Below are 16,460 nucleotides of genomic sequence, written 5' to 3'. Positions count from 1 at the left end.
GAAGCATTCATCTGAACAGCTAGAGCATAGTGGCAGCTCTCAATCTTTGAGTGGCAAGCATTCAGAAGTCAGTCCTGATAGTGTTAATTTGCTTGCAACTAAAAAGCACTTGCATTGCCCTAAGTGCGAGAAAACATTTTTCTATAAGTCTGGCCTCAAGCAGCATTATATATTAAAGCATACAGAAGAAAAGCCGCTTCATTGTTCTGAATGTGATTTTGCTACTGTAAGTAGGATCAGACTTTCAAAACATGTACATTTTGAGCATTCGCCTGGAGAGTATTTATACTGCCCTGAGTGTGAATATTCCACTTATAGCCAACGTTATTTGAGGAGTCATTTATCTAGAGTTCATACAGGAAAGCAATTTCAGTGCTCTGAGTGTGACTTTGTTACTAACACTAAAGATAATATGAAATGCCATTTTTTAAACATTCATTCAAAAGTCAAGCCTCATACCTGCTTGGAATGTAACTTTGCATCTGCAAGCAGATCAAACCTAAGGAGGCATTTTATTTCAAAGCATTCTTTAGAAAAACATTTCCTCTGCACTAAGTGTGAATTTACTTGTGCCACTAAACAGATCTTGAATTACCATTCATTTTCTGCTCATTCAAAAGTGAAGCCTTTCAAGTGCTCAGAGTGCAAATATGCTTGCATTACAAAGCAAAGTCTTGATCTGCATTTTCTTGCAAAGCATTCTGCATCCAAATCTTTCAAGTGCCCTAAGTGTCCATATGTTTGTGTTAGAATAGATAGTCTTCAGAAGCATTGCCAAGCTAATCATCAGCCTTGATAGCATTAAACCTTGATTATAACATTTGCATTTATTGATTAGCCAAAAATATTGAAAATCAGTAGAGACAAGTCGCAATAATTGTCAGTTACTTGGCCCTCTTCAAAATCAATATTTCCTTTTACTCTATTGTTTCCCAGGGTCTACTCAAACAACTTGCTATACAATAAATGATTTAATCCATGACAATTAGGAAAAGAAAAAGAATGTTTTTGAAAATTTATTTTTGTCTTGTTCACCTTTGGGAGATCACTCAAAGACATTGACTAGATTCATTCATCTCTATTAAATCAATCAGCATCATGCCATTCAGTAGCCATGGCAGTGCTCAAGTGATGACAGATTTTGATAAAAATCCTGTTTAATGTCAAGCTAAATTATTATAAAGACTATTTTCTTTTAAAATGATACCGGTATGACTTATGCCATTTTCTTTATTCTAATTTTTTAAAACTGTCATTGAATTATATCCTGAAATCACACACCTAGGGTTATAGCCTGCTGTTTACAACCATGGCATTCATTGGTTATTAAAAAGTAATTAATTATGGTTATATATCTCTATTTCCATTTTTCATAGGACTCTAATTTAAACCTAATTGTACAAACTGCACAAGCTAGGCTTTGTTAAAAGATTTGGCCTAATGTTGTTAATAGGTTTTCATTTTGTTTCTGCTTGTAATCTGTGCCACCTTTAACAAAATATATATTTTGTTTTTATTGGAAATCAACTGCAGATGCTTAAGCTTTAAGCTGCCTCAGGTTTTCATAGGCATTTTATTTTGTCAACAGAGTTTCAATAGATATTCTGAGTCATGAGTCTTTTACGTGTCTTAGTAATGAAATTTCATGACCAACAGTTACTGCAACACAAGCTGTTGACTGCCATTTTAGTTGCAAAAGTGTTTATTCCGATTTAGGGAACATTGTGATGGATATACCAACATTCAAATCATATGAAACTTGCTATTTTTGCCCAGCAACTGCCATTAAATAAGCCATCTTTTATTTTTGTCCTCTGTGTTCCCTACCTCTGTGGAGATTCCATTTTGTTCAATTTTCTTTCCTTCCGATGTATACCACTTTGGACAAATTAACCACTTCCTCAACCATGGCATTGAATCATAGCTTTACTGTTCTTTCAGGAATATCTGGTAATTTTTCCCTGAACAGGTCATTTATTTCGCTATGATGGCATATTCTTATTCTATGTAATCCTCTTTAGATCACAAATTTAAAAACCAGTCCAGAAGATAAGCCATATCATGCCATATCAATATGTTATACAAATATGTCATATCAGTATGTTATACCAATATGCGCAGTCATTTTCTGTTGCAATGGGTTGTCTTTATTGAATAAATGAGGGGAGGTAATCAAGATTCTTTAAAATACTATGGGTTAAATAAAAGATGGCCTCCCAACTCCCTTTATAGCCATCCCTGTCCACGAGGTGTTTTTCCTCTTTTGTTCAACTTTATTTTATTCTGATACAAGACTTAATTATAAAGGGACACAATTTAAACCTAAGAGAGAGCTCTAAATCAAAAATCTAACCAAATTACTGGATAACCGGAACCCAACTAACAGGCAACTCCTAACCACAAACTGGATAACCATATAACTGGGAACCATATAACCATGTAACCGGACAACCAGGCAACCAGAGCATGGGTGGCCTAAAGAAAAACCTGAAGATGCTTCTGTAAAATATTTAAACTATCAACACACGACACAACTATTATTAAACAAAAACATCAAAACCAACTTCAAAACATATATACACAATAAACTATCAAGCAGGATAACAGATAAATATAATATCTATAATAGTATTATTGAAAACATGACATTAAAATCTTTATCAATGAATATAAAGCAGTGATTTAAAAAGGTGTATTTTGGTAACTACTCGCCAACCACAGGCAGTAGTGTGAGTACAATATAATGGCAGATAGGAGATTTGGAACTTTAATCACCACTGACACATAAAATAATGGTCTGCAAAAAGGGCAATGAGAATGAGATGGAGAGCACTGATAAACACAAATATAGATAACGTTTACCATGGATGTCAAGATTCAAAATAATTTCAACATTAACTCGGAACTGGGGGAGCATTACTTTCACAAGTGGGATCAAGGTAACCACCACTCTTCAGCAGTAAGAGTGATAGCCCATAACACTGTCACACCTGGTGCCCAGTCGATTCAAGAAATTTATGACAAGCTATACAACAAATTTGTTCCTGAGCATAAGAGAAATGATGATTTTAATTTGCATAATAAAGCTCTGCATTAGAGACTGTGATAAAATAATATATTTTTTATTATTTGACCCCTCATTTGTCCTGTTATTCATGCCATACAGTGCAGCCTACCTAGCTATATCTGATAAAAATAGAAGGACTTTAAAATTTTAGCTTCGCCTTCTGGGGTTTATGACTTCTAGAATTAATGTAAGTATGTTTTTATACAGAGGCCTTATTTGAGTACCTACTGCCTTTTATTTTTATCCACTAAGAATTGTGAACAAGTTGATTAATGTTGAATCAACATCAGATATCTGGTGGGTATGGTTGCATTGGCTACTATATGTCAATTTAGGTTTTAAAATTGGCTTTTCAAATTTTGACAGACTAGTTAGGTTTTAAAATCAGCTTTTCAAATTTTGATGGCGCTAACTGATTGTCTTTCTATTGTATAATTTTGAAAGTGATAATGGAGCTGGAGTGCTGGACTCAATGTCTTCTATTTAGATGTTGTGAATTTTTCTGGCATATTATGTAGACCAGTTGCTGGCTTTCAAGTAATTGCATTATGTTGACATGATGCGGGTTGTTACCTTTTTCAATCACCTCACCACATCTGAGACTTGCTTCAGTCTTCAAAGTTGACCGAGTCAAGAAGCGGCAATGACTGATACAAAACATTGCTATTTTAAAATATTGACTGTACCAAATCATTTTCTCTGATTCATCAGGCCTGGTAAGCTGCTCCTTTCTGCACCCAGTTTTCCCTATTTGAGCCTATTAAATCTTTTATTTTTATATACATTTCTTTTAACTCCAAACAAAAAAATATTGGACAACATTTTTAGGTACTGGTATTAACAAGTTCATGATGTTCCTTTAATATGACTTGATTTAGCAAAGAATTGCCTAAAAGAACAACTTATTGATTGTGAGATGAATACATAGTTTGATGTCTGAATTTATGTTTCATTAATTTCATTTGATAAGTGCATATGTACTTCCTGAACAATTAGCCCATGGAAGCATGTATGCCTCCTCAAAGTCTGCAGTATTGACCAGCTAATGTTATATTGCATGGGCTGGTCTTGAATTTGTGTCAAACAAAACGTAAAACAAACTCTCTGATCTAAATTGTACCAAATTAGCCATGTATCTATCCACCTATTTCTCAAACTCCATTTTTAATGTATAGGATACTTGCCTCTTAGCTAATATATGCTATGATTGTAGGTAACAAATGCAAGCTAGCAGATTGAAGTTACTAGAAGAAGTGTAAAGAGAGCCATACTGCAAGATTATGTTTGTTGAATATGCTCTGTTCATGATTTCTGTTTTCAATGTATGTTTTTACCTAGTCTCATTTTGAATGATTGAGAAACTGCCAGTATTATTGTAGGGTTAATTTTATGAACTAGACAATAAGTGTTAGTATGTATTACTTTAGCTCTAGATTTTTTTAATGTGCCTTGATTTAGTGCCTGTTCAATATCATTATTATTTGGTATGAAGGCACTGATGCATAACCATCAGTTGGTGTAATACCTGCTAATTTCCAACTCTGATGTTTCATGAGATTTGACAAACTTTTGGTGTACAATGTGATAGTAAACTTGATATGACATGTGTAGTGAAATGCCCTTTCTTTATTTTTGCTAATAAAATTGCTATTGATGTTTTGCTTATTTTTATTTGCTTACCAAATGAAAAAATACTTTATTATTCAGTATTTTTAGACATTTAATTTTGAAGCAACAAATGGAACTGAAACTTATAGAAGGATATTATTTCCCTTGCATTAAATGAAATTTTTTTTAAATGATAGAATTAACTATTTTGATTGACATGATTACCATCAACACAACCAAGTTCTCTCACTTTAATAGGAAAACAAGTCAAGAAAACAAGGATAAAAATGTCTATAAATTGCCAAAAAATGAGCAAAGATTAGATTTTAGATATTCCAATTGTCAGAGGTAGTGTGGTAAGGAATGAAATTTTCTCCATTGACTGGACCAGCAGCATTCATGGCTGATTTAAGAAAACCCAGTTGACATGATAATTTCACTGAATTGCATGCAAAAGCTTTTTAAATAATGAAAAAAACTAAATTCACAGACTAATGTCTGCTTTTATACAATCTCAGCTGCGCTGCTTTATTGGTACTACTCTAATTTGCTACGAGAATGTCAATTTACTACTGCTTATTATTTCCTACCCTTAACAAGTGCAACATCCTGGATAGCACAATCTAGCATTTTATGTGACTTCTTTAAATAACTAAAATTACCTTCCTTGTCCTGTTACTTTGAGACATATTTGCAGTTAATATATGTGTAAGAGACATGCTTTGTCCTGATAACTTCACTCATGACCTTTTTAATAGATAAAAGTTTGTTATCATAATCCTCTTATACCAGTTGTCATAACTCTTGGATTATCACCATTCAAGAGTATGGTTCTTATCTGAATTATCTGAATTTTTATCTGAAGATTGTCTTCTGAATTTTATCTGAAGATTATCTGAATTTTTTCCATAACCTAAATCTTGGTGCAGGAAGCATCTCCTTGATCAAATTTACCATACTTCTGATATTTCTTTAATTTCATATGCTACCTAATGTCTCACCTTCACCATACCTATGTAATAAGGCTATTAGCCTTTACATTGGGGCTCCGAAATGTTATAATGTTAGGGGCACTCCTAACCTTCTAGCTCTAAAGGCCCAGTACGACCAATATAGTATTGGATTTTGTCACTCAATGAACTGGTAAAACACCCTAACAGCAGGACAAATGAAACACGAGACCAATCCACCAAATGAACTCTAAAACAAGTTGGCACACCGTACCTATATACAGTTGAATGAATGATATATATATGATGATGAGGGGTTAGTTTAATGGATGATAAATACACAGGCATGAAAATGAAGATAACACAATAAATAAAAAAATTTCAAGAACCCTAAAACCCTATAAGACATTGATGATCAGTAAAACGTCATAAAGGGAACAGTGAAAATTCTATATAACTATATCACATACATGTTCATAAACCCCTGAGACCTCCAGGATCCTTGGCCAGTCCTTGAGCAAAGGGCTCTTCCCCTCTTGGTACCCTGTCCGTCCTCACGGCTGAAGCAAAGGTAAGGTTCTGGGTTCACCAGTCACAGCTTGTTAATAACTTGTGATTAACTGACACTGTACCAAGAATAGACACTTGCACTTGCTTGGACTAAACACTTGGCAAGATAACAACAGCAATCAGTTGCACTTGGCAAAGAGGTGAATTTTCAGCACAGTTGAGAACAATCACAAAGGCTGCTCATGCTCCCGACCTCAGATTTCCTATTCTGGCTTAACAGGGAACCACTGAAATACACTGCACAAGAGATCACTGGTCCTCCAGCATCACAGTCGAAGCAGTGAGTCATGAGACATCAATGCAGTTGAAAGCATAATTACTATTGCCAATTACCAACCACTATTCATTTGTGCACTGTGAGGCAACTGTGACCAACCAACCTGGTGATCCATAAACATGCTGAAATCACATACATAACCATAAAACAATCTAGAAAACAATCTGTGCATAGGCAATATATAATAGTTGATGATCTGGAACAAGAAGAGACAAGGGATTAGGGAGAAATGCATGAGAGAAGGAATGGCAACACAAAATACATAGAGCAAAAAGCCATTCCCTCACAATATGTTGCTTTATCCTGTCATTGCATTATGCAGGGAAGTAGGAGTCTCCTGCTAGGGGTATTGGCACACCCCCAACTCCTGAGATGCCCATGTCTGTTCATGTAATAGATGAACCTATGCTGAAGCATAAAACCAAAGTCAGTAAGGAAATCTAACATCATGATTGATCAAGTATGTTGAAAGGTAATTTTTTTAAGTAAAAAAGAACTGTTTTTTCATAGACGCTAAACGAGTTAAACGATTATATTTGTATAATAGGGTTTCTTTGATGTTGACAATTCTCAATAAAACTCAATGAGTCTTCATTTGATTTAGTAGTGGAATTGTTGAATTTCTTGACATGCATTACATATAGGTATAAATATTCATTGTTACTGTGACAATAATTTCATTTGATCTCAATGATATTAAGAACTTTGATGCTTGGATAATCTTGTCAAGCACAAGTCTTCATGAATATTGCCTATTTTCTATTGCCTATTTTCTATTTATTTAGCTATAAACAGAATTAGCAAACAATGCTAAATTAAACAATATGAGATGGTTGTAGGTTAGGAACCTCATGCATCAGATTTCATTCTTTTAATTTGGATTTAAACAAACCTGTAGCACACCAATGTCAAGTTAATGTTCATAACTTCATTTATAACCATTGTCAAATATTTGTACATAGACTCTTCACATTATTTTGCTCTAAAAAATGACCAATTCATGACCTAGAATATGTGCAAAAAACTGGCAATAACATATGTTCTTATAAGCCTAAGGGTGCTGCCAGACAGAAAGCGAGAAAGCGCACGCGAGCGTAAGCGCGCTGAAGCAACCATATTATATTCAAAACAATCCCATAAGGATGGCCAGATAGGACGCGCACTCACGCTAGCACCCGCGGTGCTTGCTGAGGCGCGAAGCTTGTAATTTGTTGAGTTAAATATACAAGCGCGAGCACGCGCATGTAGTTGCCCTTGAGATGTCGTTGAGGATGGATGTCAAAACTTTGATCTGCTCCATCCAAGCCGTGCTGGCTATCTGGGATGCCTCGCACCCCAAGCACAGTGATCGTCAGTACATCGATGACAGCTGGTCGCAGATTTGTGATGCATTGAGTATTCCTGGTAAGGTCAATAAAACATCATTTTGTTTCATTTATATGTGTACTAGTAGTAACCTTATATTTATAATCTAGATTCTAGATGTATGCCTGCCCTGAAACACTCCCAATGGGAGAAGTAAAGTAAGTAGTTAGAGTGTTACGAACATTGGTAGCATATCTCGGGCTACAGTATTTCTTTCAGCTTTTGGTGTTCTGGTATTTACTTTTTCACGGTGATCCTTGACACCTGGTGCTGCTTCAGTGTCGATGCCTTCTCGAGCTAGGAACCTAGGATCATATTGTGTAAAACACAAATGGCTTTTACAATTACTGTTGCATGTTCAACACTTGTTTTGATAGACTTTGTTAGTAATCTAAATTTTGCGGTCATAGTGCCAAACGTGCACTCAACGCATTGCCGGGCTCTAGATAGGCGATAGTTGAAAATTTTCTTTTACTTGTCTAAATTTTCTTTGACCGATCGTGCCACCTCACGTTGTGTCTGGCCACCTACACGCGCCAGCTCGTGTCTGTGCGCTCCAAGCTTCCGCAAGCTTCAGCTTTCTTGCTTTTAGTCTGGCCGTACCCTAAAGTTCATCAAGCATATGGTGAATAAGCTTACTAAGAAGCCATTACAAGTCATATATTGTTTCAACAAGAATGAGTGTTATGGGATTTCTTATTTTGAAAAAGGCAAGCCTAACTTAAAAAATGAATTATTGCTCTGCCTGCAAAGTCTTGGCCAATTTCTTGCACATGATCTAGACCAGTGGTTCCCAAAGTGGGCGATATCGCCCCCCTAGGGGCGGTGGAAAGATTTTGGGGGGCGGTAAGGAAGAAGAGGGCGTTTGGGGGGCGATAGGGGGGCGGTAGTCCGAAGACGAAGTTCGAACGTTTTTTTGACTATTTGTACACAACACGTGCAGCACATCATGACTCCCAGCGATGGTTTTTTCACCCAGATCTGTTTTTTAACCTCTCCTGTGGTTTACGTCTCAGACAAATTAACGGTCGGACTCGCGGCCAATCTCATGGCCAATTCAATGTTCAGGTAATATCTCTCAAACTAATGAACTTATCTCAATGAAACTTGGTACACGTATTCATTAAGACCTAACGGTAATGTTAAGCTCGTGAATTTTTTTTAATTTTGCCTTCATTTGTTTTTGCCGTAGTTATATGGCAATACGGGCCGAAATTCACAGTACCGGGTAATCAAGAATTTTTTTCCAAACTATATATTGAGCATTCCAACGAAATTTTGAATTTACAGTCCTAACTACCAAACGTTAATGTTTAGCTCATGAAAACTCATTTGATTGTGCCTTTGTTCGCGATTTTTTTTCCATTTCAGCTTCATTTGTGATTTAAACAGCAAATACGTGCTTAAATTCGCAGTAATCAAGAAATTCCTTCCAAAACTACAGAATGGATTTAAACGACACTTAGTATTTAAATACCTAACCTCAGCAATGGTGATGTTTAGCTCGCTAAATTTTTTCATTTTGCCTTCGTTTGCGAGTTATACGGCTATACGTATACGGATATACGTAAACGGCTCTTGGTGAAACCGGCCAGTAGAAAAGCCGGTCGTTCCTCCTATATCTGTATTACTCGCGAACGAAAGCAAAATAGAAAAATTGCCACGAGCTAAACATCACCGTTGAGAGGTTAGGTATTTATATACAAAGTTTCGTTGAAATCTGTTCTGTAGTTTAGAAGAAATTTCTTGATCGCCGCGAATTTAAGCGACAAATTATCCGGCGATACGGGCCAAATATAAGTGTGAAATCAAGAATGACTGTGAAAAAAACTCGCAAACGAAGGTAAAATTGAAAATTTTTAAAAGCCAAAAAAATCAACGCTTGGTAGTTAGGAATGTATATTCAAAATTTCGTTCAAATCTGTTCAGTAGTTTGGAAGAAATTCTTTGATCACTGCGAATTTCGGCCTTTGTCGCAATATAACTCAGGAATGAAGATGAAATTTAAACATTTTTACAAGCTAAAAATCAACATTAGGTTCTGACGAATATATGTTCCAAGCCTCCTTGAGCTGCGTTCATTAGTTTGGGAGATATTACTTGATAATTGAATTTGGAGATTGGTCGTGCGACTGGCCACGAGTCCGGCCGTGAATTTGCCCGAGACGTCCAAGGTTTCTAGTGCTGAAACAGTTAAAACAGCCTAAAAACATATTGGTTCACTAAATGGGGTTCTATTTGTGAAATACACATTTGTGTTTAACATTTATCTATTAAAATTGCAGCGTACTAAATTTCAAGAAAGAGGCGTATGTTTTTATATGTGTCTGTGGGGGGGGGGCGATAGAAGTTCACTAGGGAGCCAAAGGGGGCGCCAGCCTGAAAAAGTTTGGGAACCACTGATCTAGACAAATAAGGCCTGCTGTTGCGATCATGACAAACTTCTAAAATTGTTGTTATGTCATACATTCAAAAGTCAGAATTCAAATCATTTGTTTATTCATGCAAGAGCATCCATGTTTGTGGCTTTTTAACATAATGCTCTGAAAGGGCCTACCTCCATATAGCAGGCTTAATCCATGAGTCAAGACTGCTGTTCTGTAGGTTCTCATGGGTCTTTTAGGAATTGAAATTTTGAAGTTACATATTCTTGCTATAAGACAATGACTAGGAAGATGTTACGACCCAAAAAGTAGGATAAGGATATAATTTTTCACTTCAAGACCTCTTCTATTGATTCTTCTACATTTTTGTGAGCCACTGAGAAATTTAAATGTTTCCCCAAATTAAGTGTATACCACTGATTAGCTCTACTCGCCAACTATGATAAATATGATTACATTTAATTGGGCATCAGAAAAATGATTTCATAAATGGAATTATTTATTCAATTTTATACGAGAGCATGAAATGAAAGGTTTAATATTGAATGGAAGATTGTGCTTATAGCCTTCTAAAAATGCAGCGGTTTGAGGAAAGCCAATAAATGAATGAAGAACAACTTAGTTACAAGCCAGACTGAACTTGGTTGTAAAATGTAATCAAGATAAGCAATTAATACAAATAATTACTTGAGCAACTATGTGAGAGCCATAATTAAATATTTAAAAACCAAATAAAGTCACTTATGCTCCTCTCTATGAAGATTATGTATTACTTCTAAATGAGATATAAAGTCAAAATTTGAAAAAATCATGTTGTATATTTATGGCAAAAAACTTCAAACCTGAACATGGCAAGTAAGTTCATACTTTGAAAGATTCACTTAGCCAAGCACCACTTATGGAGATGATGTGGAAAATGTTGTCATCCCACAAAATTGCTGCTAGCTTTTTCATGATCCAAACTTGACTTAGGACTTCCTTATGAAAAACTGAGACAGCAAGTTTATTGAGATTCTTGGTCTGTAGTTTCAACAATTTCACTATTTGCCAAAGCAGGATTTTGTTCACTACATTTTTTTTTGTTTGGGCCCTCTGCTTTCTGGAAACATAACAGTGAGCAATTATATACAGCAGTCAATATCATATTAAGCATGAGTGCAAGAAATTTGCTGCTTCTGTCAAATTCACAAGTTCATGGCTCTGGATATTTAGAATGGGCTTCAAGCACAATCAAGGATTTTCTTGCAAGGTGAGTGACTGAATTACTTTTGATTATCCTACTAGGGACTTTTAAAGTTATTCAGAGAAATTTGTTTCATTACATTATTACATTAAGAAGCTTGGGGCAAGCCAATTCTTATCCCAGAAGGAGACCTTACCTTTAGTTCAGGCAATTTTTAGAATTGCAAGTCCTCTGGGATCCATATGATGGCCTCAGTATTATGTCTGCAGTCTATTCTATTTTATGGGCTGATGCAGAGTCATACTAGAAGACAACATTTTTTTCTAAAGCCATAGCTTTAATCATGGAATGATTTGAACCTATTGGCTTTGCAGTTGATTGATGTACTTACTTTCTAAATTTAAGTGGAGTAGGGGGAATCAATTAAATATATATATACTATTATATATATAGTTTAACTTTGTTGACAAATGGATTTTGAAGAGCCTGAAACCGTCTGAAGAAAATAAGATATTGTTTTTATTAAATCCAGCAATAATTTCTCATCAGAGTTTCCTTGTTAGACAAATACAATTTTTCCTAAGTATGTGAAATTTTTGGTGAGCTTCTTGCATAGTAAAAGGAACAAGCAACATTTTCCTCTTGTTCATGCATGAGCGTACCTATTGCTTCTATTTAAATGAGTATAATGAGGGACTGGATTGGTGATAGTTCAAAATTGACCAAAACTGGCCATTATTTCTACAATTTAATCTTTGCTTCCTGTTTTTTTTTGTGTTTGGCCAGGCATGGTGTGAAGAAAGTGCTCTTCATCCCCTATGCCCTCACAGACATGGACGGCTACACCAGCATAGTCAGAACTGCATTTGAAAAACTTGGTGGGTAGACCCTAACTTTGTTGGGTAGACCCTAACTTTGTTGAATAGATCCTAACTTGTTTGGGTAGAACCAAACTTGTTTGGGTAGAACCAAACATTGTTGGGTAGACCTAAACTTTGTTGGGTAGACCTAAACTTTGTTGGGTAGACCTACACTTTGTTGGGTACACCCTAACTTTGTTGGGTAGACCCTAACTTGGTTGTATAGACCATAACTTTGTAGGGTAGACCATAACTTTGTTGGGTAGACCCTAACATGGTTGGGTAGAACCAAACTTGTTAGGTAGACCCTAACTTGTTTGGGTAGAACCAAACATTGTTGGGTAGACCTAAACTTTGTTGGGTAGACCTAAACTTTGTTGGGTAGACCTTAACTTTGTTGGGTAGACCCTAGCTTTGTTGGATAGACCCTAACTTTGTTGGCTAGACCCTAGCTTTGTTAGGTAGACCATAGCTTTTTTGGGTAGACCCTAACTTTGTTGGGTAAACCCTAACTTTGTTGGGTAGACCCTAACTTGGTTGGGTAGACTCTAACTTGGTTGTATAGACCCTAACTTGGTTGTATAGACCCTAACTTTGTAGGGTAGACCCTAACTTTGTTGTGTAGACCCTAACTTTGTTGGGTAGAACCAAACTTTGTTGTGTAGACCAAAACTTTGTTGTGTAGACCAAAACTTTGTTGGGTAGACCCTAACTTTGTTGGGTAAACCCTAACTTTGTTGGGTAGACCCTAACTTTGTAGGGTAGACCCTAACTTGGTTGGGTAAACCCTAACTTTGTTGGGTAGAACCTAAATTTGTTGGGTAGACCCTAACTTGGTTGGGTAGACCCTAACTTGGTTGTATAGACCCTAACTTTGTAGGGTAGACCCTAACTTTGTTGGGTAGACCCTAACTTTGTTGGGTAGAACCAAACTTTGTTGGGTAGACCCTAACTTTGTTTGGTAGACCCTAACTTTGGTGTGTAGACCAAAACTTTGTTGGGTAAACCCTAACTTGGTTTGGTAGAAAAAAACTTTGTTGGGTAGACCCAAACTTTGTTGCATAGACCCTAACTCTGTTGGGTAAAAGCAAACTTTGTTGGGTAGACCCTAACTTTGTTGCGTAGACCCTAACTTTGTTGTGTAGACCCCTAACTTTGTTGGGTTGAACCAAACTTTGTTGGGTAGACCCCAACTTTGTAGGGTAGACCCAAACTTTGTTGTGTAGACCCTAACCTTCTTGGGTAGAACCAAACTTTGTTGGGTAGACCCTAACTTTGTTGAGTAGACCTAAACTTTGTTGGGTAGACCCTAACTTTGTTGGGTAAACCCTAACTTTGTTGTGTAGACCTAAACTTTGTTGGGTAGACCCTAACTTTGTTGAGTAGACCTAAACTTTGTTGGGTAGACCCTAACTTTGTTGGGTAAACCCTAACTTTGTTGTGTAGACCTAAACTTTGTTGGGTAGACCCTAACTTTGTTGGGTAAACCCTAACTTTGTTGTGTAGACCCTGAATTGTTGGGTAGACCCTAACTTTGTTTGGCAGACCCAAACTTTATGAGCTGACTGATGAAATATCTATCAACACTAATTCAACACTGGCCATCACTATAATGGGCTGAACAAATAATTTTGTCACATCTTCAGAGTGATAGATCCTGCATCAAAATTCTCACTCGAACAGAATGGATTCTCATCTGAGATGCAACTATTACTATATTTCACAGCTATATTTTGTTATAAGTTACTTATGGGGAGGGCTCACCAAGTCTTCTAGGCTCGAAACTAAGTAACAGATCTAAGGATTCAAAATTATTATCATATATGAACATTTTACAGCCAGTCAAACCAACATTGAGTCAAAGTAATTATTTTATGAAAATGAAAAGAAAACATAATCATGAATATACAAATGTACATCATATGTCTATAGAATAAATTTATACATACTGAAGTACTATTGCAAATGCCTGGGGCACACATGGTCTCAGTGAAGCGACCAGCTGTTTGTATGTGTGATTATTCTGTATGTCTGTCCTGCTCATCTGTTACTTCTATTAAACTAAGCAAGCATCAATACATATTGAGATTGATGAAATGAGTCTTAATGCTCATATTTATACATGAAAAATCCAGGTTTATTAGGAATTCTTCCTATTAAAATCTTGTATCTTCCTGTTTATAAACTCCTAGATGACTGCCCTACATTAATTCCATGTTTTTCCCTGTGTTGAATTAGAGAACTTTAGGATTGTTCTAAGATATCCTGCTGATTGCCCATCAAAAATACCTGCCTTAATTTCTTTAGAACTTTTGTAGGAGGAATGTTGTACATATGAAACTAAAGCAGTTTCTCTCCCCGTACAGCAACCTTGTTTCATTCCTGACTCTTATGAAAAAGGGTAAATTGTGATTTTTTTTCCTGATGAACAAATGATTGTTAAACAGCATTTTCCACATATTTTTCCTGATATCTCTAATCTTGTTCCTTAGCTCTCTGTTTGTCTCTTGCTCCTTAGCTCTTTGTTTGTCTCTTGTTCCTTAGCTCTCTGCTTGTCTCTTGTTCCTTAGCTCTCTGTCTGTCTCTTGTTCCTTAGCTCTCTGTCTGTCTCTTGTTCCTTAGCTCTCTGTTTGTCTCTTGTTCCTTAGCTCTCTGTTTGTATCTTGTTCCTTAGCTCTCTGTTTGTCTCTTGTTCCTTAGTCAGTCAGTATTGTGACGGCAGTCAGTCAGTATTGTGACCGCAGTCAGTCAGTATTGTGACCGGCTAACCGCAGTCAGAATCCATTTTTCAGTCCGCGCATGCAGTCCGTGAGCGCTCAAGCCGAGGCTGTCCACACATCTGCTTGTTCATGAGAGTGTCCAGATTTCTGCGAGTCCATGAGGCTGTCCACACTTCTGTTCGCAGAAGCTGATGTAGGCAATGTTCAGGATGTGCGCTAGCATGTGCCTGTTAGACATAAAAATGTCAGGATCTTGTTAAGAATAAGCACCACCGTATGAACTTGTTTGTCAACCTAACCTAAATAGGTTAGGTTGAAAAACAAAGTCAACCTAGCCTAATTACCTTGTACTCAACCTAACCAACCTAATTGTTTGTATTATTCATTTTATTCACCCTGTTAAGAATACGTAATGTTCTTGTTACCTCAGTAATGTTCTTATTAAGAATAAGCACCACAGTAAATCTGGCGTTCTTATTAACAAGATCCAAATGTCAAAGCGGACAATGTGAAAGGGTAATCATGCACGATGAATGAATCATAGCAAAAATGTCGTAGGGTGCCAGTCGTCACTCCGAGGCAAGCGAAGCATTCATGACTTACCTAAAGCGAAGCATACATGGTTCTTAGCTAAAGGTAACATAACACGACTCATTCTCAAGACTGAACTCGAGTCTCCCGCCACTCAGCTTCAAGGCTGACGCTCGATTCTCCCACCACTTACCCTCATGGCTGACGCTCGAATCTCCCACCACTCACCCTCATGGCTGACGCTCGAATCTCCCACCACTCACCCTCATGGCTGTCTCTTATACACATCTAGATGTGTATAAGAGACAGGTTTGTCTCTTGTTCCTTAGCTCTCTGTTTGTCTCTTGTTCCATAGCTAGCTCTCTGTTTATCTCTTGTTCCTTAGCTCTCTGTCTCTTGTTTCTTAGCTCTCTGTTTGTCTCTTGTTCCTTAGCTCTATGTTTGTCTCTTGTTCCATAGCTCTCTGTTTGTCTCTTGTTCCTTAGCTCTCTGTTTGTCTCTTGTTCCTTAGCTCTCTGTTTGTCACTTGTTCCTTAGCTCTCTGTTTATCTCTTGTTCCTTAGCTCTCTGTTTGTCTCTTGTTTCTCCAGCTTGCTCCTTAGAAATAGTGTGTGCTGTGTTATTAGAAGATCATTTGAAATTAAATTAGCTTTATATGTATTTATGTAATTAGTTTGATTTGTCTTGGTAATTGAGGTTTATGATTGATAGAGTCCTATTTATTCACTATTTGGTTTGGCGGAAATATATGATTAAATGTGCTAAATTTTAGATATTTATCTATGCTGAGATTAATTAATACATGCCCATTTTAAATAATATCATGTACACTGTCAAATTGTATTGTCTAAAATTCTCATGATAATTTAGTATGAGTAAAGTATATCCTTGACTTAAGTAATGCCTTAAGTGTATAAAATAGACAAGTTTCCTATATCTTCAAGC

General features: G+C 36.5%; 1 protein-coding gene across 1 annotated transcript in view; it reads right to left on the bottom strand.

Annotated features, from left to right (window-relative positions):
- Positions 1 to 15,066: 15,066 nt before the first annotated feature.
- The window catches only part of LOC108674737, a 48,474-nt gene continuing 47,080 nt past the window's right edge, over positions 15,067 to 16,460 (bottom strand). Inside the window, exon 22 of the mRNA XM_018162703.1 lies at positions 15,067 to 15,211. Within this exon, the coding sequence (XP_018018192.1) occupies positions 15,201 to 15,211 (11 nt within the window). The 3' untranslated portion in view covers positions 15,067 to 15,200. The remainder of the gene's footprint in view (positions 15,212 to 16,460) is intronic.

This window comes from Hyalella azteca, unplaced genomic scaffold (assembly GCF_000764305.2).
Source record: "Hyalella azteca isolate HAZT.00-mixed unplaced genomic scaffold, Hazt_2.0.2 contig8914, whole genome shotgun sequence".
Classification (NCBI taxonomy): Eukaryota; Metazoa; Arthropoda; class Malacostraca; order Amphipoda; family Hyalellidae; genus Hyalella; species Hyalella azteca.
Note: the sequence above shows the minus strand (reverse complement) of the source record. Positions and strands in the feature narration are given on the sequence as shown.